The sequence below is a fragment of the Molothrus aeneus genome, chromosome 6, assembly GCF_037042795.1.
Source record: "Molothrus aeneus isolate 106 chromosome 6, BPBGC_Maene_1.0, whole genome shotgun sequence".
NCBI lineage: Eukaryota > Metazoa > Chordata > Aves > Passeriformes > Icteridae > Molothrus > Molothrus aeneus.
Genome location: NC_089651.1, coordinates 7,330,840 through 7,358,016, shown reverse-complemented (window position 1 = coordinate 7,358,016; position 27,177 = coordinate 7,330,840). Strand labels below are relative to the sequence as shown.

The following is a 27,177-nucleotide window of genomic DNA, read 5'->3' as shown; positions in this document are numbered from 1 at the left end:
TTATTTTCATGGTTCAAGAAGAAAAAACTTTTTTTAATAATGCAAACCTCAGATTTTACCTAATGATGTACATTCATTTCCATGATTTATACAATTATTGCATAAGATTTGTGGTCATTTACATCTTCCAGTTCAAGTGACATTAGGTAGCACAATTCTGCATTAAATTCTAGTTACACTTTCAGTCAATTACACCAGTGTGAAACAAGATCAAGACAGGCTATTCCCTTCAGAACACCTTCTCCACATTTGTCCAGATGTAAAGATGGCATAATGGAAACAGTTGTGATGTTTATGGTAATTCCACACCAATTTGTGTTGCTTTGGTAGATTGTAGCATAACCTTGTAAAGTAACGGCAAAAAGAAAAATCAACCACAAAACCCCAAAGAACCTTAAGAGGCCAGAAAAAATAAACTTGTAAGCTGATAAGAACCAGACACTTCATTTTGGCAAGGCAAAGCTACTTCAAGTATTCAGAAAAGTGGAAAACAACTTTTTTTGAGTAGAAAGGTAAAATAAGAGTGTTTAACCACTGTGTAATGAGTCCCAATACATTGGTGGCAGAGATTATACATCACACTAGAAGGAACAGAAACCATCCTGACATGAAGCCATACTGAACAGAACAAACTCAAAACCCAGAAAACCATGTGCTGATGCCTTTATCCGCTTGCCATGATGAGTGTTTTAAGTGCATGACTGAAAATAAGCATGATGATGCCACTGAAACCAGTCCAAGTGAGTTACTGGATGGCTTAATCTGGACCAGAGACAAGAGACTGCATGCAGACAAGGGCATGGCTTAAGAGGCAGGATTACAGCAGCAAGAAAAACTGCAGGAGTAGCTCAGAACTCAGCTCACATTGGTCCCACACATATGAAAGCTACAACGTGTTTTGCTTCACAGCACAAAGAAAATACAAGCAGAAAGGTAAAGAAACAGATAAGGATCATTAAGTAATTTTTGAGGAGTGAGACAACAAGGCAAAAAAAGTTTTGACCTCAAACAATCATCAGCACCATCATCCTGGATAGTTGGCTCTCTTTCATGCAGGACAGAGAAAAATGGCAAATGATGAAAAAAGATAAGGAAAGGTACAGAGGACGACTGCTTGGCACTTCTGAAAAACATTTTTTAACTAAAAAAAGAATCAAGGGACTTATAAATAGAAGCCAATTACCTCCCCAAAGCCTTTGCCAATGCAGAGATGACCACAATAATGTCTATTTTGGTGACAAGTGTCTCAATGAGAAGGCAGTGCCCCAAAGGGCAATTTGATTTTTACATATAAAAACAGTATTTGTGGTAGATTCTATTCTTCATAGCAATTTACTAGTCATGTGGCAAGAGATTCAAGCAAAAACCCCTTTATAGAGGAACACTAGGGGATAGCAAAAAGCATGTGGACACAGCTTACTGTGAATCCTCCACTTGAGATTTGTTGAGAAACTTACTTACCCAAAAAGTATTACCCTGGTGAAACTTAGTGGTACACAGCATGTGGTTATTAAGTCATAAAGGAATGTGATCCTGTAATACTGGTTGAGCACCTTCAATTCCCACAGGCTCAAATGAAAATTTCAACAGTTAAGTACTTTGATTATCCCATTCAACCTTTTTTTTTTCCCCTCTTCCCCCTTTCAGTGGGCAATTCCAGTGATCATGGTACATACAACATTCCAGCCAAAGCTGATTCCCCTTAGCTTTTTCATGAAATACAACACAGTGTGGAACAGGACTTGGAAGAAAGTAAGAGGTTCAGTAAAGAGCAACATGAGAATACTGACTCTGAAAGAGAGCTTAGTTTTACCACATTGAAAACCACAAGTGCAACTGCTCCAGTCCAGGTTCTAACAGCTCTCAGTGACCTGAATGGCACAACCAGCATGAACCCTCCATGGAAAGCAAAGAAAAACAGAGGATGTGCAAAGCAGGCAGTCCCTGTTACCAAGCTGGAATTGATTGTGCTCCAACATGATTAACTCCCAAAAATTTGGTAAGATATGCTGGTGTCACATTACAATAAAAATAGTGTTTCAGCTCTCACTAGAAGAAGATTAAGGATTTTGTTCTGGTCCTGCCTAATCCATTCATGAATTGCAGGGTGCAGCCCTTGCCACACTCTGCTACCAAAAAAGGCAGCTCCATTTTCCATTTTCTTGTGCTAAAAAAAGTAGCAGTCTTAGTGGTTATAAAGTTCATGTTTTAAAGTGCACTGTCATTTTAAAGAGACTTTCCCTATTAAAAAAAGTAAATAAAACCTTCTGATATCAACACCCTCTAAAAATAACAGCTGCAATACTCCTTCTGAAATTGCAACTTAAAATCAAGTCAGCAGGATTCAAATCTTTTTCAAAAAAAGACATGAACCCAAAATAAAAAACCTTTCTGCAGAGAATCCCCAAGCAAAATCTCACATAGTGTCCTACAAGCCCCTCTCCTAACAGCATCTCACAGAAAATCCATTCAGTTTCTTCCAGCTGACAACCTCAAGAAAACAGAGGTCTAAATAAATCAGTCCTTCCCACCAGTCACCTACATAAGTGCAGGTGTGGGTGCTGGTGCAGTTTTTCCATCAACTCCTCCTCTGTAGGTTCTTCCAAAACATCTCTACAAAGAAAAAGCATGAGTTGTTAGGGGCAGCAAAGGGAGCTTCCCAGCATTTGTTTTTGCAATGCTTAAACTGAGATGCAACGTGTGTTTGTTTCAGGAATGAAACAAGGAATTAAAATTACAATAAGCTGATGCTCCCTAAAGATGCATCTAGTTGCAAGTGATCCATCCTCTACAGATGTGTCATGGAAACCAGCAGCTGTTTTCCCACAAGAAGCAGGGAAGCAATTTCCTGCACACAGTACAATACAACTGAAGGTCAGTAGATTTGTTTTCCTGAAAAAAACTCCCAAATGAGAACATGCTCCCAATGCTACTATTGAGTATCCAACATGCACCACAAGTTCCACTAATGCACAATCATCAAGTATTAACTCACCACCCACAATTTCATAATAAGCCAAGAACATGCATCACTTCCCTCATCTTCCCTTTTCTTCTTTCCCTTGTTTTTGCCTCCCTCTGCAGTTGCTCCCCTCACCCCCAGCACCTCTTCTCCCATCCTACCATGAGCACAAAGAATATAAAAGTTAGGCTACCAAGTCAGCTTAAAGCAGGCCTAACTAAAGCACTTGCTGGATTTCTCCAAACTAACAGATGAAACAGTTTGCTCCGGAGGGAGGAAACAGAAGACATCTTGCAGCCAGCACACATTCCTTAAAACAAACAAAGAAAAAAAGAAAGCTACATTGATTATCAAGTCCAGCCCAACTCACCTGAACATGAGTTCAACTGTCCTCTGGTATTCAATGTCTGAAAGAGACTCTTGCTGGCAGCGACGGTCCCACTTGTGAATAAAGTTCTGAAATGTAAAAGGAACAGCAAAACATATAAAGGCTTCTTCTGATGGCACCAGAAAAGAGGTTATATCTGGTCACTGTGTTTGCAGATAAGATTTGGGAGGCAGGTGAGATTTCATTTTACATGGTGAACACTGATTTATTTAGGCATCAGCTTACTAACTTGCTGCAGGTCACTAGTTTACTCAGGCCTTTGTTCAGCAATGAAATAACTCTCTCATCACAAATTGAAAGCAGAGCAGAAGACAGCCCTCCTGCCTTCAGCTCCTAGCAAGGACTGCCTCCCCAAGACAACCATGTGAACTACCCACAGGACTTCACCAGATATGAATTTCTTCCTCTTTAAAAACCCAACAACATATAAACATAATGCTAGTCCAGGTTTTGCCATGTTCCCTTACCCATTCTGAATAACTCTGACAGATGAATACCTAGGGAGTATACACACAGCTCAGGCAAATCAAAACAAAACAAAAAAAAAAAGGAGAAAAATAGTGACATCCTTCTCTCCTGCAATGGAATGCTGCATCTTAGCTCTGACAGCAACACTTGGCCACAGCCCTGCAGAAACAAGCAGGTAGATGATGTCCTAGACTGGAAGTTTGCCCTTCTTCCTACTGTAGTAAATTTCAGTTCTCAGTACACTCAGCAATGTCAAGAACGTGTCCAACAGAAACTTTCATAGGGCTTGAGATGGGGTAAAGTGCCCTCTACAGGCTCTCAGTTCCTTCCACTACCTATAAGAGAAGTCTACAATGGTGAACCTGGAGGAGATGGTTATGATTAGCATTCCCTTCTCCATCAGAAATTTGGATTTGCAGGAAAGCATGCCATGAGTAACTAGCAGAACCACACGTTCTTCATGGCATTGCTCAGGCAACTGCACTCCCACAGTTTCTCTGAAAAACTCTAGAATATGATCTTCTTGAAAATAATTAGTTCCACTTCTCTAGAGTAGCACTGAACAATGGTGGTAATTCAAACTGGGGTGGGAAGAAACACAGGAGAACCAAATAAAATTTAAAAAAATTAAATTTAAATTGCTCACTTGATTTGCTGATAAATTAAAATGCAAAAAAGCCTACAGCTTGAATAATTAATGCTGAATTTAAACAGTAACATATAAGAGAGAAGCCATTTTATAATACTTTAAATGCTTCTCATCTTTATAATAAGGAGAGTTTTACAATGAAATTGTACATACCCAATGGACACAAGCAGTTTTGTGACAAAACTGCAAATCAAACATACAATTCTCTAGGAAAAAGAAAATTTCTCAGCTCCTTGGGCATAGGGCAGCAAGAAAGGTAAAGTAAGCACACACACAAGCCCAGCATAAAGTTGTCTGGGTTCTTTTCATTTCCTGCACAAATTAGAAGCCATTTTCAGGATCTCACACCAAATAAACACACTTCCTTACCTCCAGAAGTAAAGCTACGAAGAGATTAACCCAGATGACAGAGGAGATCAACCACCAGGCTACAAAATAGATCTTTGCCCACCTGCAGATCAGATGAAGAGACAATACATAAAGGAGGAGTAAATAAGCTCAGCCTGAGCAGAGCACCATGAAATCCCATTTTTTTCCTTGAAATATAATAGTACTACTTTCTTAATGGGAAAGGGGGCTTGAATCAAAAAATTAAAAATAAAAAATGTTTGCTTTTCATTAGGTTAGCTAAACAGACTCACTCTCCTAAGTTAACCAGCCGGGGGTCATTGAACAGCTCAACCCAGGCATTATCTGGTTCAAACATTCCCCATGAAGTCAGTAAATACAAATGAAAGCTATGTCCAAGATTTTAAGTCTAGAAAAATTGTGCATCCACATAGAAAACACAGAAGCATTAGATTTATTTTCTATATATCAGAATTGGTCCATAAGAAAGGTAAGCAGCACCCCTCTGAGCAGATGGCAGGAACTGTGCTATGTGCATACTTCTTATTCAGGCACAGTACAAGCCGGATTTATATGAGACTTCTTCAGTATTACTATAGCTACTTACGGACTTGAATATCTTGAAAACGCATCCAAAAAGACTTGCCAGTTGTTCACCACCATCACATCCCAGAGGGTCACCACTGCTGCCTAAAGAACAGGAGCAGAACAGTGTTTAAGTGGTTGTACCACAGACCTAAGCCTCAGAAATGAGGAGCAAAGACAAGCAGAGAGTGCAAGAACAAGGGATTTCATCCATGATCACACTCACAGCAAAGTCATCAAAGTTGTTGGGCCAATATTCCAGCTGTTCATAGGTCCCACACTGCAGAGTGCCATTATCATGTGTGGTGTTGGCAGCACTGCAAGAGATTACAGGCTGATGTGAACACAGCTCCCTGTGAACTCTGATTTAGAATTCTTCTGAGCTGTGAAAGTTAGATTATCTCATATGGGAAGAAAACAAGGGAAACAGTCCAAAAAACATATTTCAGATAAAGCAGACTTAAACTACAGATAAGCATTTCAATGCAGCAAGAAGAAACAGGAGTAACAGATAATGAAGCTGTGTGATTTAACATTAAAAGTAGGGTGGCTCCAAGAATGAGAGCAAAAAAAAAAAACCCAAACAAAACCAACCACAAACAGCTCAGAGGTAAAAAGATGCAGATGCAGATTCTCTGAGCAGTGATGTTTAGAATCTTACCTGGTATTTCCCAAGGGAACAACAGCACCTTTAAACAGCATGATGCCAGTTATAGCAAATGCATAGAAAACCACCTGGAGGGAACACAACCAACTATTAGCTTTGAATAGTTCTGTCACAAAGTAAGAAAGCAAAATGCAATAAACATGGAATTTATATTAGTACCACAGTTGAGGCAATTGCATCAAGAACAGTGCCTGAAGCTTTTAAAGCAAAAATACTTCTCAACTGCTTGCTCTAACTTTTTAAAATTCTACCCAATTTTCAGTTATTAAAATGCATTAAATCATTTTATCATCTATTTCACTTCTCTGTGTCTCAGACTGCTTATATTTAATTATAAACACTGCAGAATAGCGACTTAAAACCAAAGCTCAGTACCAGTATTTACAAAGAACAACTTAAATATCTGAGTTTTCTGCTAGAGTCAATGAAAATAAACTTTCAGTGAGCTTACCTGAAAGACAAAATGATGTCATTATTTTATATTCCATCAGCAACTTCCTTAAAAATGCATGCTAATTAGTCTAAAAATAAGGTTTTGAATAACAAAAAGGATTTGAGAATTTCTGTCCTCTAATTGTTAGAAATGCAAACTTCTTTTTAAAGAGACACCTTTCAGTCTATAGCAGTTGCCTAGGTGATATTGCAATTTTTATCCTAAAAAGATGGTTCTAGAAATAACCTACAGCTTTGCTTCTCTGAGAAGGAGCCATTTATCCCAGGAAAGCTTGAAGCAAGCTGAGTCTTCAAACAAGAAGTGTGGTGTAGGGCTTTATTGTTTGGTTGGTTTTGGGTTTTTTTGTATTTTGCTACAAAACAAACCCAAGAATGTGAAGTCTGGAGAGAATAGAAGAGAGATGCCCTGGCCTACACACTTTGAACACCACTGGAGCAAGCTGAAGCTGACATTTGCTACCCTGCCAGAAGATGGGATATCCAGCCTGGCAATAAAATTAATTTTATTCTTTGAAAAAATAAGTATTTAAATCACTCACTGCCTGAGAAATTAGCTAATCAGTTACATTATTTTATCTGCATGTGTGTTCCATGCTAACATTAGGAAAGATATTTTGCATCAGCTGGCAATGGAGTCAGACCTGACTACAACAGAAGCTCGGTGAGAACTTCCATGTAGCCTCAAGTAAAAGCAAATTAAATTGATGGAAGAGGCAAACACTATGGCAGACTTGTCTCACAAGTGTGAGTTGTACAGCACAACAAGGTTTTTACCACCTTAGATTTGCCCCAACCAATACCTTTATTTCAAAGTGCAACACAAGCCAATTTAAGGCCTATCCTCTACAGATAAAAGCAGAAATTATTAGTGACAAAAACAGATTATTCTGGTGCTGTCATCTTACTGCAGGGGTTCTAAACAGTTGTCTCCTTATCACAAAAGTTCCATACCTTCATGGTGTTTCTTGTGGGCAGCTCTCAGAGCACTGACTCTTTCTCCTTCACAAAGCAGCCAACTGACTCCAGCTCCCTTCTCACCCACCCACCCCACTCTTTTATAGCACTCCTCTTCTCATTGCTTACAGCTGGGGCCTGTTAAAGTCAGGCCTGTTCCTAAATCTTTGATAATTGGCCCAGCTGCAGCTCCTTAGGGGTAAGATTACTTTCTATACTATCTTGATTGTCTTATATTCTATTCCCCCTACATTCTGGTTAAATTGCATGCTAGGTATATAGATTAGAACAACAAATCATTATCTTTAACCATTCAAATTAAGGTACCCTACAAAAATCCAAGAACAATAGCAAAACCAAACCTAACCAGGCACTTCTTTACCCTACCAGGAAGGCATGGTTGCAAAGCCAGAAACTCAAGAGTTGGGAGAATTTATGTAATAGACATCACACATTGTGATCCACCCTTTAATCACATTTGTTGAGTCTATGTTCTACACAGACACACCTAAAACAGGATGGCAGAGGCTCTTAAAAAATCATGTCCAAACATGCCATCTTCAAGACCTTCTCAGCCAAAAACAATTTTAAAGTTGTTTTGCTATTTAATTTAACATATGCAAACCAGGGTAAGGAAAACTGATCTACTTTTAGCATGGATTAATTTTTAATTCAAATCCACACTACCCAAGCTAAGGCAAACACTCAGAGGAAGCTTTAAATAATCTTTTAGAGATACTCCTCCTGAAGGAGGCACTGCCACTGTGTGCTGGCTATCACAAACCAGCAGTTTAATGTGGCTTTCCAAGACATGCCCTGGAGAAGAACTGGCTGGTTAAGGTGAAATGTTACTGCTCATGGTGATTGTACAAGAACTCTTGTTGGTGTCATACCCTTATTAAACTATAACAAAGGAAATTACAATCTCGCATCATGACTTACCACAAGGATTCCTGCAAAGGCTCTTAAGTTTTTCACCAGATCCAGCAGTGTAGTAACAACCAAAGCCATGAACTAAAACAGAGCAGAATTTTGTACCTGTGACATTCATCACACTTCCAATCCATATCAAATTTTTACTAAAAGGACAAAGAATCACGTCAAGAGAACTTGAGCTGGTTTCCTCTGGTGAGAGAGCAGGCAAAGGGGCTGGGCAAAAGTCAGGACAGCTAGAGCTGAGCTATTCCACTCACGTGTTAGACCTGAAAGGCTCTAACAAAACTGATAGCTTGACCACCAAAGAAACCCAAGCTGTAGAGGGAAGAGCAATCACCTTCATGTTGGGGATAATCCGCAGGAACCTGAAGACGATTAACATGTTCACCAGACGCACCATATCCCACAGGGACAGCAAGCCCATGAACTCAGGCCTCCTAGAAGGGCAGAAAAAGGAACAAATCAGAGGAACAGCCCATGACAGAACAACACAGTTAAATCTACTGGGCTACAGGTAAATACATTGATTTACTTAGCAGGAATCTCAGCTACAGTAAACCAATAACTGATGAAGGAAGGAATCCCCTTTAGCCTGGGCTCTTAAATATGTACAGAGAGCTCTTTGAAGTGCATGTTTGTGTCTTGTGCTGGGGAGGAGGCACCAAAGAGGATCCTTTCAGAAAACAAATGGAATCAAAAGGACTGCTAGAGTGAGATACTTCAGGAACTTGCACAAAGATGGGCATTAATCCTTCAGGGCATGCCTGGCTGAAGAAGAGCTTTGAAAGCAGCACTAGGTTAAAGGATTGTCTTGTCAACCTTCTTCCTTATGTGTTAACAATCCATGGGAGATGAGCATACACTTCAAAACCCAGCCCTGAATTTTGGCTTTTACATGAGTATGCTGAATGCTTCTTGGCTGGAAAGGAGGGCAGGTGGTGGGGATCTAAAGCTGCCAATGACTTGGTAACACTGATACTAAATCATGATTTGTACCTTCAATATATTCAACCCCAATAATGAATCAAATCATTTAAGATAACACTGCATAGAAGGCATAGTCTAGATAACAGCAACATCACTGTCCTGCCCTGAAGGTGGCAGCTGCTTGGTCTGTGGATGTGACAGCAGCACACATCAGGACTCAGAGGGAATCATCTGCATTGTAACCTGCTTGCAGTGATTGACACAAAGACCTAACAAGAATTACTGGTGCTCCAAGATGACAGAGCAAGCAATTGCCTGCATTTAAGAATCAAAGGGCAGAATCAAATACAAATATAATGATAACATCAATAATTAACATAATTAGTTAATAGTCTGTAGCAATTACTCTTCTGGCAACTATCACTTCTAGGTGATAGGAATACAAGTAGTATTCAAATATAAGCCCTTCTAAAACCATAAGGTCTCATTTGTCTAACCCTGTTCAGAGATTCTAGTGTAAATTAAGAGAACTTCTTGATTGTTGGAATGTTGGGGGACACAAGACAGATGATGGACTTTGGACCTGGTTAACATAAGAGATTTGATAACAGGATGCCTTGGCAATAGCAAATGGAACTTTGAAAATTAGACCTGGATTGCAAGAAGATTAAATCAAAGGGGTTTACCAGAAAAAAAAAATCCCATTCAACCCTGCAAGCAAGAGATGCTGTTATATGAATAAGTTTGTATATGTGATTTTAACCTAATCATTGCAGTACACATTACTAGTCTCCTTGAAACAGTATATAAGTATTTGTATCCCACAATAAAATCAGATTCTGATGCCCAAATCAGTCTCCCAGCCTCCCTCTATCACCGACACTTGATGGCAACATAACAAATACCCTGAAAAATCAGGGACACAACAAATATCCTGAAAAATCAGGGACACAACAAATATCCTGAAAAATCAGGGCGTCTTAAGTGTGAGCTTGCATGAAGACACAAAGTAACAGAATGGTTATGAATCACTTGTGAAGATTCAGGAAACCTTCCAGAATTCCTTTGCTTTCCTCTCTGCTTGTGGAGACGGTTTTCAAATTTTAAGATGAAGCAATGATATTTATGTTTTTTACAATAAAAAAAAAATCAGGGTAGCTATCCAAAAGCTGTTTGAACTTAAGAAAATAAAAAAACAACTGCTTGCTATTACAATACCAACAAAGAGTGTTAAGTCCATGTGAATTTTCTTACTGCATTTTATAGCATGAAAAAAACCTCAGCCTTCAATCTACATACAGGGTTGAAGAGCTTTCATCAGCTGTTTGGGAGTTCATCTAACTGGATTAATGGACAAGCTGATACTGAAACATATTTGGTACCACATACACAACCTTTTTCCCACTCCTGCACCCCTGGTAAGCACAGACCTGCCAAGATATTATTTTAAATCACATTACAATTAAAACAAATGCATCCTTCTCAGAAAAGCGACACAGAACTCTAAAACACTAGGAAATAAGAAAGATTCTTTCACTTGTCCATACTGCATAGCCTCTAGTGACTACAAGGGTGCAAAATTCTACCAAATTTGGTAAATTGAAGACTGGGCTGATGATCACAGCATCATGACATGTATATATGACAATGTGTGTGTGTCCCTGACCCACCCCAGCCACTGAGCAAAGGGCAGCAGGTCACAGAGGTTACTCACCAGCCAGGGTGAGGAAATCCATACACAGCAAAAGTTGCAATCTCCAGAATCTTCAGTTAGGAAAGAAAAACCAAAACAAAATGAAAGTCAAAACTTTACTTCATAAATCTGAGTTCCAGCAATTATGTAAGTTTCTTGACAAGAAACATTTTCAAGAGCTTTAGGCCACTAATTGGACTCACTTTAAAGCTCTGAATTGTCATATTTGCCTAGTTATTCTCCAAACAAACCAAATGTACATAGGGCATCCAACAGTGACTCACAAAAGGATATACAGTGAATACCATTAACCATTAACTTGACCTCATCTGCCACAGGGGTGTCAGGCTTTGACCAAATAATTGTTACAATAGTCAGACAATTGTTTTAAAATTTAAAGAGAAAAGTGGTTTTAAACTATGAAACAGAATGCCTCATGCAATTATTCCAGGAGCTGAATTTTTCCAAATAAAATTTAAAAGTCTTCTTATCAGGAAAAGCACCTTTTCCATGGATACAAATAAGCCTATCTTCAGAAGACAGACCCTAAGAGAACCATGTACCACCATGTAAACTTTCCAGCCACAGAAACCCACAACACTGGCTCATGTTGTTCAGCTCAGCAGATCAGTGTTAAAAAAAAGCAATCCCACCAGCTCTTGTAGTTCCCTAAACCTCCCTAGCCAACAAATCCAAGAATGTGTAAGCTAACAAAGCACTTACCAGCAAAATTACAGTCAGAAGTCCATCAAATCTATTGCTTGGGTAAGACAAGTATCTCTTCAAGCCCATTGCTAAGATTTTCAGCAGCATTTCCAGCAGATAGTACAGGATGAAGAAGCAGTTGATAGCCTTCACCCCCCCAGAAGAAAAACAACAATTAGAATTCCTGACATCTCAGGGAACAGCAGTAACCGCATGGAATATTGTTGCATCTTACCCCCAGGAAGAAGTCATCTCTTTCAGATGGCTGCTTATCTGCATCCATCACCAAAACCACCTTAAACAAAAAATATTTTATGAATCTACTGCTTTACTGCTACATTAAACAGATTTTTAAGCGCAAGAACAGTCTTTCATGTTTTGCATAGACCTTTTCAAGCAGCTCAAAACACATTTTTAACTGCAAGTTTTCCCTCTTAACACTTTGCATGGCAAAAGCATGCCAAAAACCCAACTGCTAGAAAAAGCAGTTATTTAAAGAAAATTAAAGAACAAAAGCAGAAATTAAATTTGTAGCAGAGAAAGACCAAAAAACAATGACAAAAAGAAAAAGAAAGAAAACCACTGCCCCACAAGAAAAAAAATCCTTTACTTACACAAATAGAAATAATGTTTGCCAGGGCTACCACATTCCCCAAGTAGCCAAAGTAGGGATGGCCAAAGGCAAACTGCACTTTCTGCATAAAATGGGACTGGTACTCTGGACTGGGAGGGTGCTGAAAAGAACACAAAGGATTTGCTGAGTCACAGAGCATAAGCATTTTAAAAATAATACAATAACTTTAAAACACACCCCGTCTCAGATTTAAAAAACCCCAGACAGTTTCAAAGCAAATCTTCAGGGCCACAGGCTAATTTTGACATTACATCAGGAAAATGTTTTCCAGCTGTGGCTACTAACAGCAAGAGAGCATTTCTGATTATGGCACAGCACAAGGTAATGGCAAAGAAGGAAGATAATCCAACCTCTCTCCAATGCCCCAAGCAGATAAATGAAACACTAAGCTACTCTTTGTATACATCCCTTCCCCATTTGCCAACATTTAATTCAGAAGTCTTAGATACATGCAAATATAGAAGAGAACATTTCTTAACCCTCAAATAATTTAGTGTTTTGTTTTTTCTTTCTCTCTCTCTCTCTCTCTCTCTCCAAGTGGAGAAAACTGCTTTCTGCCCATCTTCATCTGAACACAGAGAGAATCCACACTTTGTTCTTCATTCAGGGATTGGGGGAAAAAGACTTAGGAACTATTTTGCCTGAACAACTCACTTTCAAATGCTGACAGAATAAACAAAGATGTATTTTGTACATTTAGCACCACCTAACAATCCCAAGCTAATGCTGTAAAATCCCCCAGAGCAATTTCGTCTGTGGCTATAAAAGCTGCTCACAAAAAGCTTAAAAATCAATGTGATCACACCTTGTGTTCATATGTTGCAAAGTTTGTTTATACACTTTATACTAAAGTACTCTCACTTATTTTTCCACAAGGCCAGACAACTTCTGATGCTTTATAAATGATGATCACATACATACTTGCTTAATGGCATCTTTGTCTAGTTCTTCAAAGAGCTTCTGGAACTGGGCAGCTGACAGCTGGTCACAGGAGCACATTTTGAGTGACTTCACATGAAACAGAAACATTCAGATCAACATCTGCAATAGGAACATCTGCAAAGTTTGCCAAAACCCCTCAGACTACCTTGGAAATCAAGGAATAAAGATGTAATTCAAGCTGTTTGAGTAAGGTTCAGTATTGCTCTGCTTTAACACAACACTCCATGTGACTGGAGGACATGTCTGGCCTTTTCTGTTTTCCTTCTCTGGGATCACACGCTCTTTTGACTAACTTAAATTTTAGTACCATGTAGTAGTGCCACTATACTGTTATGATCCAAGGAATGCTGCAACAGAGAGCAGATCTTTGGATTTGCTAGTCAGGATTGATAGTCACCAACGTAAAGGCTGAGAAAATATTTAAAAATTTATTTAAAACAATATTTTCAAATATTTAAAAATAAAGTTCTTACTCTCATGATGGCTTGCTTGCAGCGGGAATCCATCTCAGCTTTCTGCAGCACCTGTAGTAAGGCCCCAACACTGACACAGGACCTATGTGAAAGAAAACAGAATGGGCCCTGCTACAGATAAGCTCATAGATGGCAAAATGAGCTGTTCCAAATGTATTCCTGCCTCTTTGTTTTGAAAAGCAAATGAAACTAGAAGTAGAAAAAAGGAAACAGACCCCACAAGAGTCACGAACAGTGTGTTATGAACACCCACTTGCAGAAAAAATAAACAAATTAGACGAGCAACAAACTGCCATCTTCGAGAATGCATCCTCAGTAAATATATTGAAACAAAACAAGATGACCAAAAATCTACTAGTTTTTTCTTTTTGCTAGATAATCTACCGTTTCAAGGTCCTTCACTTACTGTTGTGCACTAGCAGGAGTCTCTTTCAGGGAAGACAGCACCTCAAATGCAGCCCGGATTCCCAGCCGCCTCCTGAAGAGGGAGGACTGAACTGATTTCTGAGCAGTAAAAACACCACAGAGGAAACAATTTACTCTCACTTCAGGCACTACTGTGTCCTATGGCCAAATAATACACTGATCCTCGGGCACGCATCCCAGATTTGTGATTAGAGATCAGAACAGGAGACTGCCCTAGGCTGCACTCATGTCAAGAACTCCGTGTACAAGGAGGAAGGAAGCAAGTAAGCAAACAAGTCCCTGGAATTCAAGTAAGCATGCAGGTTATGGTTTATTTTCTATTCTGGAGTGCATAGGCATATGCCTCTTCCAGAGACACTGGCAACAGCAAAGCTCAAGCATGCAGAGAGAAGAGTTAGAGAGCTTGTCCCACTCTAGCTTCTTGCCTAAAAGCACAAATCCAGAGCTATGTTTTTTCATGGGTTTTTTAATTACAGTAATCACTTTCAAACTTAGTTACTTTATTAATAGTCAGATTAATGCCATGCTGTCATGTAAGAAAGAAGAAAATTGAGAAAGAAGGGATGAAAGAGAGAAGGAGGAAAGGATTACTAAAAATCCTTTCTGCACCTATTCTGTTTACACACTCTTCTGCCACAAGAGGGTGGGGGCCATTCATTCTGAGTAATATTGCCTTGGGCTTATTATCCAACAAACTTCACCTTCTCTCTGGAACTCTACTAGAAAAACTACTGGGCCGGTCTGGGTAAGGCCTGGTCTAGTGGGAGGGAGGTGTCCCTGGCCATGAATGATCTCTGAGATCCCTTCCAATCCCTTAATATTGTACAATCTGCAACAGCAGCTATATAAACAGCACAGCAGATTTCCTTCACACAGTTTAAGTTACTCAGCCATTATCCTTGGTCAGTCATACAACAGTTCCTTTTTTTTTTTTCCCCTACAAACAGTCAAAATTGCAGATCCACAGCGTACTTGGAAATATGCAAGCAGGTTTTGTCACCAGAGGGGATCAAGCTGTAACAGCACATAAAGGGAAAAGTATCTTCATCAAAGAGCATTTAGTACCTTAAAACTGTATCTGCAACCAGAGTGGGAAGGGTCCTTTAATACCTTAATTCTTCAAAGGTTCAAGGTTATGGCAGAACATAGAAATTAGGAATGCTTTACTCACCAGAAGGTACCCTCGAAACTGGTTGTATATTATTGCTGTAAGCAAATTCATCAAAAACAAGTTGCCTGTTGGAGAAAAAGAGGCAGTAAAATTTACTGAAAAATATCTGTTTCTCAAAGAAGATTCAACATATGCAGTAAATCAAAAGCAAAACTTAAAGAAGGTTAGTTTTCTTGTGTTTGATTTCCAAAACATTTTAAATGTTTGAATATACTGTAATGTGTATTCATGTTAACAAGAAACTCCAAACCATAAGCACCTTCCATGAAAATGATCTCACAGACACTTTGCAATAACTGGAAGAATCACAAAAGTGAGAAATTCATGATTAAACTTTCCTAGAAAAATAAAACAGTGTAGATGGTATACACAAGTGTCAAAGTTGAAGTGCATTAAAGACAAGAGGTAACTTACCTAATACAGTGAAGAGGATGAAGAAGATGGAATACGCTCGATTCTTAGAATATGCAGGTATCATCACTGAATCAAATTTAACAAAAATAGGAAATAACATTTTAATGCTTGAGATACACAGTAGAGACCTCTATGAACTTTTGGTAATTGGTAAAAGCTCTCATACAGCTGGATTTTAGAGTGGCATATATAATTACACCACAGAAAGGCAAAAATCAAGTTACTAAAGGCATGAAAAACCTTTGCACAACCTTCCTGTGGCTGTATTAAGAACAGCAGCTGAAAGAATGGTTACAGTAGTCTGAACAGAGCAATCTTGCTCTTTTGTTCTTGAAAAGGAGAGACAAGTGTTATTTCTGAAAAACTGCTCACCATCAGGATTATTTGCAGTAGTCAGCAGGACCAGCAGTGACGTCAGGGAATCCGGCAAATTCCGGAAATACACCACCCACTCCTTATCCTGCTGGTTATCCTAGGCAAAGATGTGTGCGTTGTTGAGAGAAATACCAAGGAATCAGTGTCTTAGCAAGGAAGGGGGAAAAAAGTTTAATTTTTTTTTTAACAATTCATATCAGTCAACAATCAATTTCTTACACACCTAATCAAATCTACCCCGTGGAGAAAGCAAAAGCCAAAAAATTAATAATTACACATTCTCTAAATAAAAATTAAGAGAATGTGTAAGAACACAGAGCAATCACTTATTAATAGCAATAAAAAAGCACAAGTAAGAACAGGAAGCCCCACATGAAGTTATGTCTAGTTAGCACCTCAGACCCAGGAAGAACAACCACACCACAAACTGACAGCGTGGGACTCAAAACCTTCACCAAAAACACACTGGGAGGCTGATCTTGGATCCTTGGATCCTCCACATATATTTTTTTTCTGAAGGTCAAAAGAGACAGATAAAAAAAGATGCAGAGTGCAAACAACACAAACATGAGTCAGGCAGCACAGGACAAAGAGCTCTTGAATCTGCTGCAAAGACTGGAATATGTAACCCTAAAGGACATACACAAGACAATGCAGAGAGTCATGAATTTCATTAATAAACCTACTTTTAGAAGTTGCCTGTAGTATTTTGCCATGTTAGATAAAATTAGTTTGTATGGATGTCAGAGCAGCACACCAAAATAGGAAAGTCCACTCTCTAATTTGTTATTTTTTACCTCAATGTACATGCAAGTGATTGGCTTAGGTACAGAAATTATAAATATACATCTGCTGGGGAAGCTCATAGCTGAAATTAGATGTGACAAACAGAGATAATACAAAGGTCCAGGAGGCAACTAACAGTGGGAAAACAGACCTCTGCTTCTAATTCCAAAGATTCTGTAACATGGGAATTCAGGGAATTTGCTGATTGTGAGGAAGACTAGAAGCTGGCTTGAGTGCAAATTGCAGCAGAAATGAAGGTGCAAAACTGAGATTAAGGATGGGACAAAATTACTGGGAGAAGTAGGCAAGAAATTCTGTTTACAGTAACATACTTATGGAAGGCCTTAAAAAGTAAAAATGAAAAAAAACCAAATAATCTGAGTGTGATAAATAGGAAGTCTAGAAGAGAAGGAACATATCAAGATTACCGTAACACAAAAGTAATTTTAACCACAAAATTTCAATTTTGCTTTTCAGAAGCAAGAAGAGAAAAACAAGAGGAAAACCCAAAGGGATCAGAAACCAAAACTGGAACAGGCAAAAACCTACCAGGGTACAGCCTGGTAGGAATACCAGTATTGAAAAGTGAGAAAACACTGAAGAAACCCAAGGTAGCAAAAAGCTAGATAGAGAAGAGAAAAAAATAAATGAGTGATAATATAAATGAAAGAGTGACAAGAGCTTTGGAGACAGAACAACATAGAGGGTTTCAGCAAAAGCAGAGAAAGTAACTCAAGGGATCAAACTGGGTAAATGTACAAGGAAGTCTCCTGCATACATGATACCATGCAGATGTTAAAGCTCGCCAAGTGGACTTCAAACTCATCTCAGCACATCTGACAACGTGACCTTTCTCAGGGAAAACAAGTTTCACTAGTTTGACTACAAAACTAGACAAGAAGCAGCTGTGCAAGTACAGAAAAAAGGCACCCAGATCTACCAAAGCAGGCAGAGAATTGATTACCTTTGTTCGAGCAAAGAGCAGCATGGCAAACATGGTGAAGAGAGACAGATGAACAGCCAGGAGTAGAAGAACACTGTTGGAAAGCAAATATATCAAAGTATTAACAGTAACTTGATCTTATTCTTAATATCCTCTTCTAAAAATGCAAAATTATGCCATATAAAGAAAAACAGGGGTGTTTTTAAGAAGTTATATGGAGACAACAGGAGGAGATGTGAGTTTTCATACAAAATAAAAATCACACTTAGATGCCTCAGTTCTTCCCTTACAGAAGGGCTTAGAAAAGCAGAATCAAAACCTCTCACTTGACTAGCATTAAAAAACCTATGTCAAACACACAGTCAGGTCAAAATCCAGAGATCCTGTACAGACTAAGGGGAATCAGAAAGTTACCACAACCTTCACCCTCTATGACCTGATCTCACTGAGCACTTAGCTACCCAATCCAGAAGGAAGCTGCTCAGATGCCCCACACTGGAACTCCAAGGATAACAACCTGCCTGCTCCCAGCCATCCTGTGAAAGGATGTTTTCTGGGCTATAACCCACCTGGCCATTTCAGGCAATGTGCTGTTGATACTTTTTAATGTTTTCTTCATCATAGAGGAATTCTGGAGGAGAAAGAAGGGGCGAAGGATTCTTCTTATTCTCACAGTCTGCAAAAAACAAAGGATCAGACACCGAGTTCCTGCAAGACTGGCAGCTCAAACATTTTGAATGCAAGTTTGTCAGAAAGCACTGGACACACACATTGACTAAGCCAACAGTGGAACTGAAAAAGAACTGAACTGGGCTCTTCTGAGCTCACAAAACACCAAAAAAGATTCCACACCTCATTAAAATGAGGAGAGATTGCTTTAAAAACACGCATTGACATTTCAATAGTTTCATCAGGCCACTAATTGGAAACAATCTAACTTTACTGCTCCGTAGACATAACAATCTGGCAAGAGATGGCATTTTTGCATTTTCTGCCAAGGTCCATCTCAAGAAAGGGATTAATAGAGCTACTTTCCATAAAAACAAACATATATTCTAAAAATAAGTGCTTAACTTCAATTTTCAGACTGTTTTATAGCTAAAGGGCCTGGTAATTACTTAGCAATTTCTGTCTCTGACAAGTCTCAAGCTGTAAGTGCTTTTTTCCCCCAGAAAACTGCAGCAAATTATCTTTTTCATTCTTGCAGTCAAGACATTTGCAAGCCTTCAAGTTCTTCCTGTCACTAATTTGCTACTTCAAGCAATCTTGCTACTTCAAACATCTTCAAGATGTTTCAGCATCTTGCATTTTAGGATCAGTCTTCTGTGGGCCACACTTAGCAGCAAAAGAAAACCCATAAAATTACTTTCTTTATTTCTATTTTTCTGTTCATCCATCCCAGCAGTTCAACTGCTCCTTCTGCCACTGCTTTGTGTTGGGAGACTCCTGTTCAAACTCCCTGTTCACTATCACACCTCAAGATTTCACATTTTAAGATCATGTCTCTCTCATTCACTTCCCAGCATTTTTACTACATTAGTGTTTTCTTAACAAGGATTGCAAGTGCACAACAACTAAATGAATGTAAATCTGTAGCAGACAAAACCAACTGGATGCAGTATTACATCAAGGAGGGCACTTCTAGAACCATTTCCAAACTTGATATTCCTCTCAGGACACAACTGTTTTGAACGCAACACAGCTTCAGGTTAGAGAGCAGATGTTAAACTACCTAATTACCTTTTTTAATTACCTTTTTCTTATACTTCACTCCAGAGGCTTTGCCATTCACTCAAGTTAAGCACAAAATTCTCCAATTGCATTTCAAAATTTTGTTTTCCCTGCACCCTTCAACTGCTGACAAACTAAAGCAATGAGTGCTATTTAATTTTACCAACAAACACAAAACTTACATTAAGAATCAAACAGAATTCTTTACTAAGCTACATTACACCAAACTTTTTCTGTGCTTCAGTGAATTATCCAGCTATGAAAGATCAAAGTAAAGCTGTTCTTACCTCTTTGCAGAAAAAACTCAGTGACACAACCCAATCAGCAAGGGAAACAATTAATGTGAGTATATAAGCCATTAGCCATTTATTTTTCCAAAATTCTTTCCATCCAATTAAGTAACTCTGGACAAGGGAAAAAAAAGGAACAACCATAACTTAATTTAATAATAAAATCCAATACCCTAATAAGTCAGCACCAATTTTTTTTACCAAGTATCTGCAATTTTATATTAGTGCTCTTAAAAAACTCTCCAAAATCCAAACAAAAATATGCTGTTGAGAGATTTTTTTCCTACAAGAACTAAATAAAAATCACACTTATGTGATTTTTTTCTGCAAGAACTAAAGGTCAGCAAAAGTAAAAGTTGCACAAAGGTCACAAGAGAGAAATCCTTTGAATGCAAGAAAATTATCCACTTAGTAAATATAAAAAGGGGATTTTCCAGAAATAAGTATCCTAAGAAAGGTGAGTTTCTGACAACTTTTATTTTGTGTAAATGAACTGACACATATTTATTATATACCCTGATTCTATAGCCTAACACAAGCAGCTAAGCCAAAACACTTGCACTCTCAGCAAAGTTTATTTCATTTTATTTCACTCAATTAAGAAAATTTGGTTTTAAAAAAAGGGAATAAATGTCTTAATTAAGTAAATATACACTTGCTAATTTCTCCTGAAACGAGGCTCTAATAAAGCAAGGCAATTTCATCTTGCAAACTCAAGATTTGGAGAACAATTCTACCACACACCTACTGCTTCATTCAGTAGCAGATGAAGGACATGCTCACCTTGACAGACACATCAACCATGAACACCAGGAAGCAGAGCAGCTCCACGCTCTCCGTGAGGCCGCAGGGAGGATTCCAGGCGGGAAGGCGGTAGCGCACATCAGATGTGATGGTGAGTGAGGAAGGCTCTTCAATGAAAGCCAAAGCCAAGATTACAGTAATGGTTAAGCTCAAAATCCTGTTTGGACAGAGATTGAATCAAAAATCAAACCAACAAAACCATAAAAAAGTATGAAAAAAACACCACCCCAAAACAAACCCCACAATCCAGCCAGAAAATGAGTCAAAATAATAACAAAATACTTAAGAGAAAAGCAATTTTCTTTGAAGAAAACCAAGCTTTATGATACCATATTTCACTCAAATGGGTTAGACCACAAGGCAGCACTTGACTAGCATGTTGTTGCCTGCACTGGAGATGTAACTGCTGACCACCAAATAACCTGAGGTGGTGTCCTTTTGAAACTGACAGCAGCAAACAATCTTGCTGGTATCCAACATGTTTAGAAACATACACTTTGAAAACTCTCAAGGCACAGTGCTTTAAATCATGCTAATTAGTCCACTCATGCAACAATCCTGTGGCTGTTTCCAAAGAGCTATCTCTGTCATCAAACTCCCATAAAATTTTTTCTATTCCACTTCTATCATGCTCACATGTGGTCATAAGAACTTCCTTGCTTCCCAGAGTAAGTTCTTCTAAAGATAAAAACACAATTACCTAATTATCTAACAAGTAAGAAAGAGGAAGAGTAGTTTTTCAGGAAGACTAACTCCTAAACAAAAAAGCAAAGAGAATAACCAAGCTCTTACCACTGGCAAGTCCTGGAATAGTACCACCGATAAAGCCACAGGGATTTGGAGTCCACACGGTGATTTATAGATCGGTACTGAAGGCAGGAAGCAAAAAGGATCATTCAAACATTACATCCAGTCCAGCTCAAAAACAAACATCAAGTGACCAAAGCAGACCAAATTAGTACATGTTATTAATTACTAAAGTACCTCATGATCACAGAGGTACTCTACATGTGTGAAAAGGGGAAGATTGTAAAGAAGTTCTGCTATCTAAAGACCACAGAGCTGCTCAGATAATTAAACTGTGTGCCACTCATCTCAAGCAAGCACTGTCATCATGTCAAATAACAGCATTTGTAATAATTCAGTGACTATTCTATATACTTGCGAAAATGGTCCACCCACTTAATTCCTCTCTCCAACATTCATTCCACTCATGGCTCTTCTTTTGTCTTTCTCCTCCAACAGGCCATAAAATGCAAACAAATTAATTCTGAATAGAAGAAACCTCAACCAATGTCTTTGAATAAAATATGTTTCCAGATCAGGAAGTGCCTGTGATTCTTAAGGAATCCACAAAATATGTCCTTCCTCTGTGACTCCTCCTGGGCTGTTCTTACTCTGTCCCTGCTGAGTAGATGCTTCCAGAAAAGTGGCCACACCTTAAATACATCTGACCCCCAGAAATCTCCCAACCAAGCAGCAAGAGAGCTCAAGAACTGCCCTTCAGCATTCCCACAGCCTGGGAGAAAACAGGATCTAGGAACCTGCAGTATTGGCCAGTAAAGGAGCAACAAAGAGGGAATCAAGACTTCAAAAGGCATCAAGTTCAGCTTAAGAGTTCCAGTTTCACACTTGAAGCCAGCCTTAAACTCTTGAGCTTTTACCAGCTCTTAAGATGGGCAAGTAGTCACATGGAGAGGCAAATTACAGAGTTTGCTCAAATCATTTCTCTTAGCTGTAGGTTAGTCACCAGCAAAACATCACAATCAAACCAACCCAAACAAATAAACAAACAAAAAACACCATGAAAATCACTCCACAAACCAGCATGCCTTCTGAAACCCTGAAAGAGATTACTTCATTGTGGGGAAAAATATGTTTCTCCTAGGCAGATGTTCACTCAGACTTGCATACCACAGGAATTTGGAATTCTGATTTTGCTTTGTGAATTGAAATAGTGGCTTAAAAACATTGCCTGAACACAGAAGAACTTAAAAACTGGAGTGTGTGACAAACATCCAGCATGGGAAGCATAAAAGCTAACAAAAAAATTGTTACTTACTTGTATTGCATCTTCAATAAATACTATGGCTTGGTTTATATAAAGGTCATTATCAGCTCCAGCACCTATGAAGTAAAAAAGAAATAAGAATCACTTGCTGTATTTTGGATAAACAAACTTTGGATAAAACTGCTTATCAGTTAAGAGAAGGTGCACAATCACAGTTCTCATGACCAAGGGCGCTATACCCACACAAAAAAAAAAAGAGAGTTCCTGCCACATCTGCTCTGTCAGCAGCACTGTGCATTACATTAAGCAAGTAATAATAATATCAAACACATCAGGCACCTTTCTGTGTTTTGTTAAAAGGTTCTCTTTTAGGTTTAAGTAGCCAGATTACATTGGTAGTTAAGTACCACAAAACTACACAGAGACAAGTCCTAACAGACAAAATAATGGAGATTCAAATTGTTCTTTGACAGAGTATAGAGTCAAGCAAAACCAGGAAAATCAGGCACTACTACTATAGCAATTTTTATTTTTGTTTAATAAAGATACTGTGGTTTTTGTTCTTCCAAAACCAGCAGGAATCTCCAGTCATATGAGAACTAAATTAAGTGCTTTGTTAAATTTGTTGAGAGTTACTATTACCATACCAAACAGATCAGAGCTCAAGACACAGCAAGGGGTGAAAGAATACAGTTTGAAATAAAATACCACTAAATTAGTTACTATGACACTTTCTAAAACCCGTAATTAAGAAGTCTATGTGAAAATAGACACATAAAAAATAAAGGGCAGCCACTTGTGTTGACTTGGAGTAAGACCTTTTGGGAACTTACCTGGCAATTAAGCCAAAAAGAAAAATAAATGTTGTTAGGGTCAAAATAAGGAAGGGGAAAAAAAAAAAAGAGAGAGAGAGATAAAAAGAGATAAAAAACTGAGGGGGACTCCAGATATGAAAAACATATGCCAGTGTAACCTTCACACCATCTCCACCCAGGAGACAGCAATCACAACCCGGGATACAACACGAAGGAGTCGATCCCAGCAGTAACACAATGCCCTCCCACACACACCAAGCAATGCCAGAAACACCACTGATGAGAGCCACAGACAATTTCATGTTCCACATGATTCAGCAGCATCAATTTCCTACAAAGACTGCAAATGGTTTTTAAATGTCACCCTTTATCTGAGCATCAGCAACAGCTTTGTACTGATCCTGATACGAACCACGGCACAAGAAACATCTGAGCATAAACAGGAGACAAGCCAGGCTCAGGCAGTAAAGACATTATTTTTTTATGACATCTCACACTAGTGGGATAAAAACAAAAGTTGCTTAAAGGAACCATTAGGTAAGAGGAATGCAAGGACAGAAAAAGCTTTAGGTACTTGAAGCACACAGCAACCCACCAGTATTGATGCCAAGGATTTTGGAAGGGCAGAATCTAAGTGGCTACTCACAGTATAAAAATAAAACAGGGAAATTGGCCAAAAATGTTTACTATAGCAATTTCTCCATGCATTCTCCCATGGATATCCAACTTATTCTGCAACTCTTAGTCACAGCAAGTGACACTTAGTCACAAGTTATGATTAAAGCACTAGTGGCTCGCTTTGGGCACACAGAATCCATCCCAGACCACGCTGCACTTCTGAACTGCACAAAAGAGCAACCAAGTGTGAAGGCTCCCTTAGGTGATGCAACATCCTGAAAAGAGAGAACCTGAGGTCTCCAAAGGATTCCATCTGGGAGAATTGAGATGTCACACCTACAACAGTCACCGGGTTCGAGAAAACCTTGTCAGCACCTTAGAGGAAAACCCTAAAATTACATAAGGAACTACAGAAGCCTGGGGCTGCAGCAGCGGCGCAGGGCTCGCACCTGACCCCAGCGCTGGCGGCTCCCTCAGAGCCGTCCCCGCCAGAGCTGCCGGGAGCAGCCCGGGCAGGGCGGCCGAGCCCCGCAGCACCCGAGGAGGCTTCCAGGGCTTCCTGCCGCTCCCAGGAGCGCCACAGCTCTGCGGGAAAAGCAAGAACTCCGCCCGCTCCAGCGTCCCGGGCACTCACCGTCCTCAGCGGCCGAGCGGGCACCGCCGCGCTCCCGCCACAGCCCGCGGCCCGCCCGCCAGCGCCGCGGGGGCAGCAGCGGCTCCGCCTCAGCACCGGCCTCCATCGGCACCACCGCCCGCGCTGCCGCCGCCGCACCGCCGGCTTGCGATGGGGCAGGACGGGGCGGGAGGGGAGGGAAGGGGAGGGGAGCGGGGCTTGGCCCGCCCCGGGCGGCTCCGCCCGCCGCATGTGACGGGCTGCGAGCGAGAGCGGGAGCCGCGGCCCTCAGGGCTCCTCCCGCCGGGCCCGGCGCTGCCCCGGCTATCGGCCCCTGGGCGCCATGGAGCAGGCGGGGTGTGGGGGAGAGAAGTGTCCGGTTTTCACATCCCACACGTCAATTTTGGACTTTAAAAAACACATCCGCGATAAGGAGTTGCACCTTTTTTGCCTCAGGCTGGTTGCAGGCTCCTGGCTGGGTGCCTCAGGGCAGCTGCGGGGCCGCTTCCCGCATATATCACAGTCCTGATTAACCATCCACATCCCTGGTTGCAGAAAGTACTTAATTTGTATTTAATCACCTAGGCATTCCATGAGCAGCCGTGAACTCCACTCAGGTTGCTTTCACTGTTAAAGATGCTTCACTCGCCCGCTTTTCTCACGCTCCCCTTCACACGCCCTTCCCCTGGTCACTTGCATAAAGCTGCGATTTCAAAAGAGGCCTCGGGACAATTTGCCAGCGCTTTTCTGCCGCATACTGGGATCTGTGGCAGCATAATGATGAAGATGAGAGTGTATCAATCCCTCATTTTAGCATTCCAGCCTGGCAAGTAAAAGTAGACCCATCCTTTGCTCTTTAATTGAAAGCTACATGGTGTTTATCAAACAGGGTTCTCTTCAGTGAATATTTTACACATTTATTAGTCAAGACTGTTATAAGGTGACTCTTAGTTTTAAGAACTAGTTGAATTGCAAATAAAATCATGGACCAGGGAGCAATGTTCACTGTGGACAATGGTGTTGTGATAGGCCAGCTCTCTTTCTGGGACCTAGTGGTATATAGGGTTAAGAACAAGCTCATAGTCATGATGTGTCAAATCCAGCCATATGACAAAAAATTGATTAGTCTCTAAGGGCCACCTTTATTTAACTCTGAGAGGAACATGTATAATTTTATATACGTTTGATAAAGAGCAATGGGGTAGCTTTTGCTTTCATCTGCACCACTGTTTAGTCAAAAAATAAGTTTAACACTGACTTCCAAAGAAGGGTAAGATCCAGCTGAAGATAAAAACGAAAACTCTATGATGTTATCTTTACCATAATGATTGTGCAACAGATTGACCTGGGCTGCTCCATCACTCCCCTCCTCAGTTGGACATAAGAGAGAAAATATGAATGAAGGACAGGGAGAGGTCACTCACTGGATACCATCATAGGCAAAACAGAATCTACATAGCAAAATTATTTGAATTTATTACCAATCATAACGAAACAGGATAATGAGAAATAAAGCTATTTCTAAAGACAACCCAGCCCTCCCTCCTTCCTGGGCTTAAACTTATTCCTGATTTTCTACTCCTCTCCCTCCCTGGAGTAGTGAGGCAGGGTATGGGGTTATGGTCAGTTCTCGTTGCTTCTGCCACTGCTTCCTCCTCAGGGCAGAGTCCTTCCCCTCCTTCAGCCTGGGGGTTTCCCTCCCACAGAGAACAGTCCTCCACAAACTTTTCCAACACAAGTCCTTCCCACGGGCTGCAGTTCTTCAGGAACAGCCTGCTGTGGGTTTCCTGCAGTGCCACAAGTCCTGCCAGGATCCTGCTCCAGCATGGGCTCCCCTCTCCACATGTCCCTGCCAGGACCCTGCTCCAGCATGGGGTTCCCACAGGTTCACAGCCTCCTTTGGACATCCCCCTGCTCTGGTGTGGGCTCCTCCCTGGGCTGCGGGTGGGTCTGTGCATCCCTGTGCCCTCCTTCCATGGGCTGCAGGTGGGTCTGTGCATCCCTGTGCCCTCCAGGGGCTGCAGGCGGGTCTGTGCATCCCTGTGCCTTCCAGGGGCTGCAGGTGGGTCTGTGCATCCCTGTGCCCTCCCTCCCTGGGCTGCAGGTGGGTCTGTGCATCCCTGTGCCCTCCCTCCCTGGGCTGCAGGTGGGTCTGTGCATCCCTGTGCCCTCCTTCCATGGGCTGCAGGTGGGTCTGTGCATCCCTGTGCCCTCCATGGGCTGCAGGTGGGTCTGTGCATCCCTGTGCCCTCATTCCATGGGCTGCAGGTGGGTCTGTGCATCCCTGTGCCCTCCCTCCATGGGCTGCAGGTGGGTCTGTGCATCCCTGTGTCCTCCCTGGGCTGCAGGTGGGTCTGTGCATCCCTGTGCCCTCCCCTCCATGGGCTGCAGGTGGG

General features: G+C 40.5%; 1 protein-coding gene across 1 annotated transcript; it reads right to left on the bottom strand.

The window, feature by feature from the left end:
- TPCN2 (two pore segment channel 2) lies at positions 1 to 24,908 on the bottom strand. The gene is made up of 25 exons (XM_066551839.1): positions 24,803 to 24,908; positions 22,787 to 22,851; positions 21,517 to 21,593; positions 20,704 to 20,881; positions 19,918 to 20,034; positions 18,469 to 18,575; positions 17,921 to 17,993; positions 16,168 to 16,267; positions 15,796 to 15,861; positions 15,382 to 15,446; positions 14,191 to 14,288; positions 13,785 to 13,866; positions 13,291 to 13,377; positions 12,350 to 12,469; positions 11,971 to 12,030; positions 11,754 to 11,882; positions 11,052 to 11,101; positions 8,748 to 8,847; positions 8,417 to 8,488; positions 6,062 to 6,135; positions 5,627 to 5,717; positions 5,423 to 5,505; positions 4,837 to 4,918; positions 3,333 to 3,418; positions 1 to 2,613 (listed from the first exon to the last, which is right to left on the bottom strand). Exons 1-25 carry the CDS (start codon positions 24,906 to 24,908, stop codon positions 2,535 to 2,537), a joined length of 2,247 nt encoding a protein of 748 aa, XP_066407936.1. The 3' UTR covers positions 1 to 2,534.
- Positions 24,909 to 27,177: the final 2,269 nt, after the last annotated feature.

What these genes read in the sequence shown, in the direction of transcription:
- TPCN2 (XM_066551839.1), bottom strand. Translation starts at nt 24,908, where the DNA reads ATGGAGGCCGGTGCTGAGGCGGAGCCGCTGCTGCCCCCGCGGCGCTGG. An exon ending in TACTGCAAATAATCCTGATG is followed by an intron (nt 15,862 to 16,167) that starts GTGAGCAGTTTT and finishes AATTTGATTCAG; the next exon opens with TGATGATACCTGCATATTCT. An exon ending in ACAACTTTGATGACTTTGCT is followed by an intron (nt 5,506 to 5,626) that starts GTGAGTGTGATC and finishes CCTGTTCTTTAG; the next exon opens with GCAGCAGTGGTGACCCTCTG.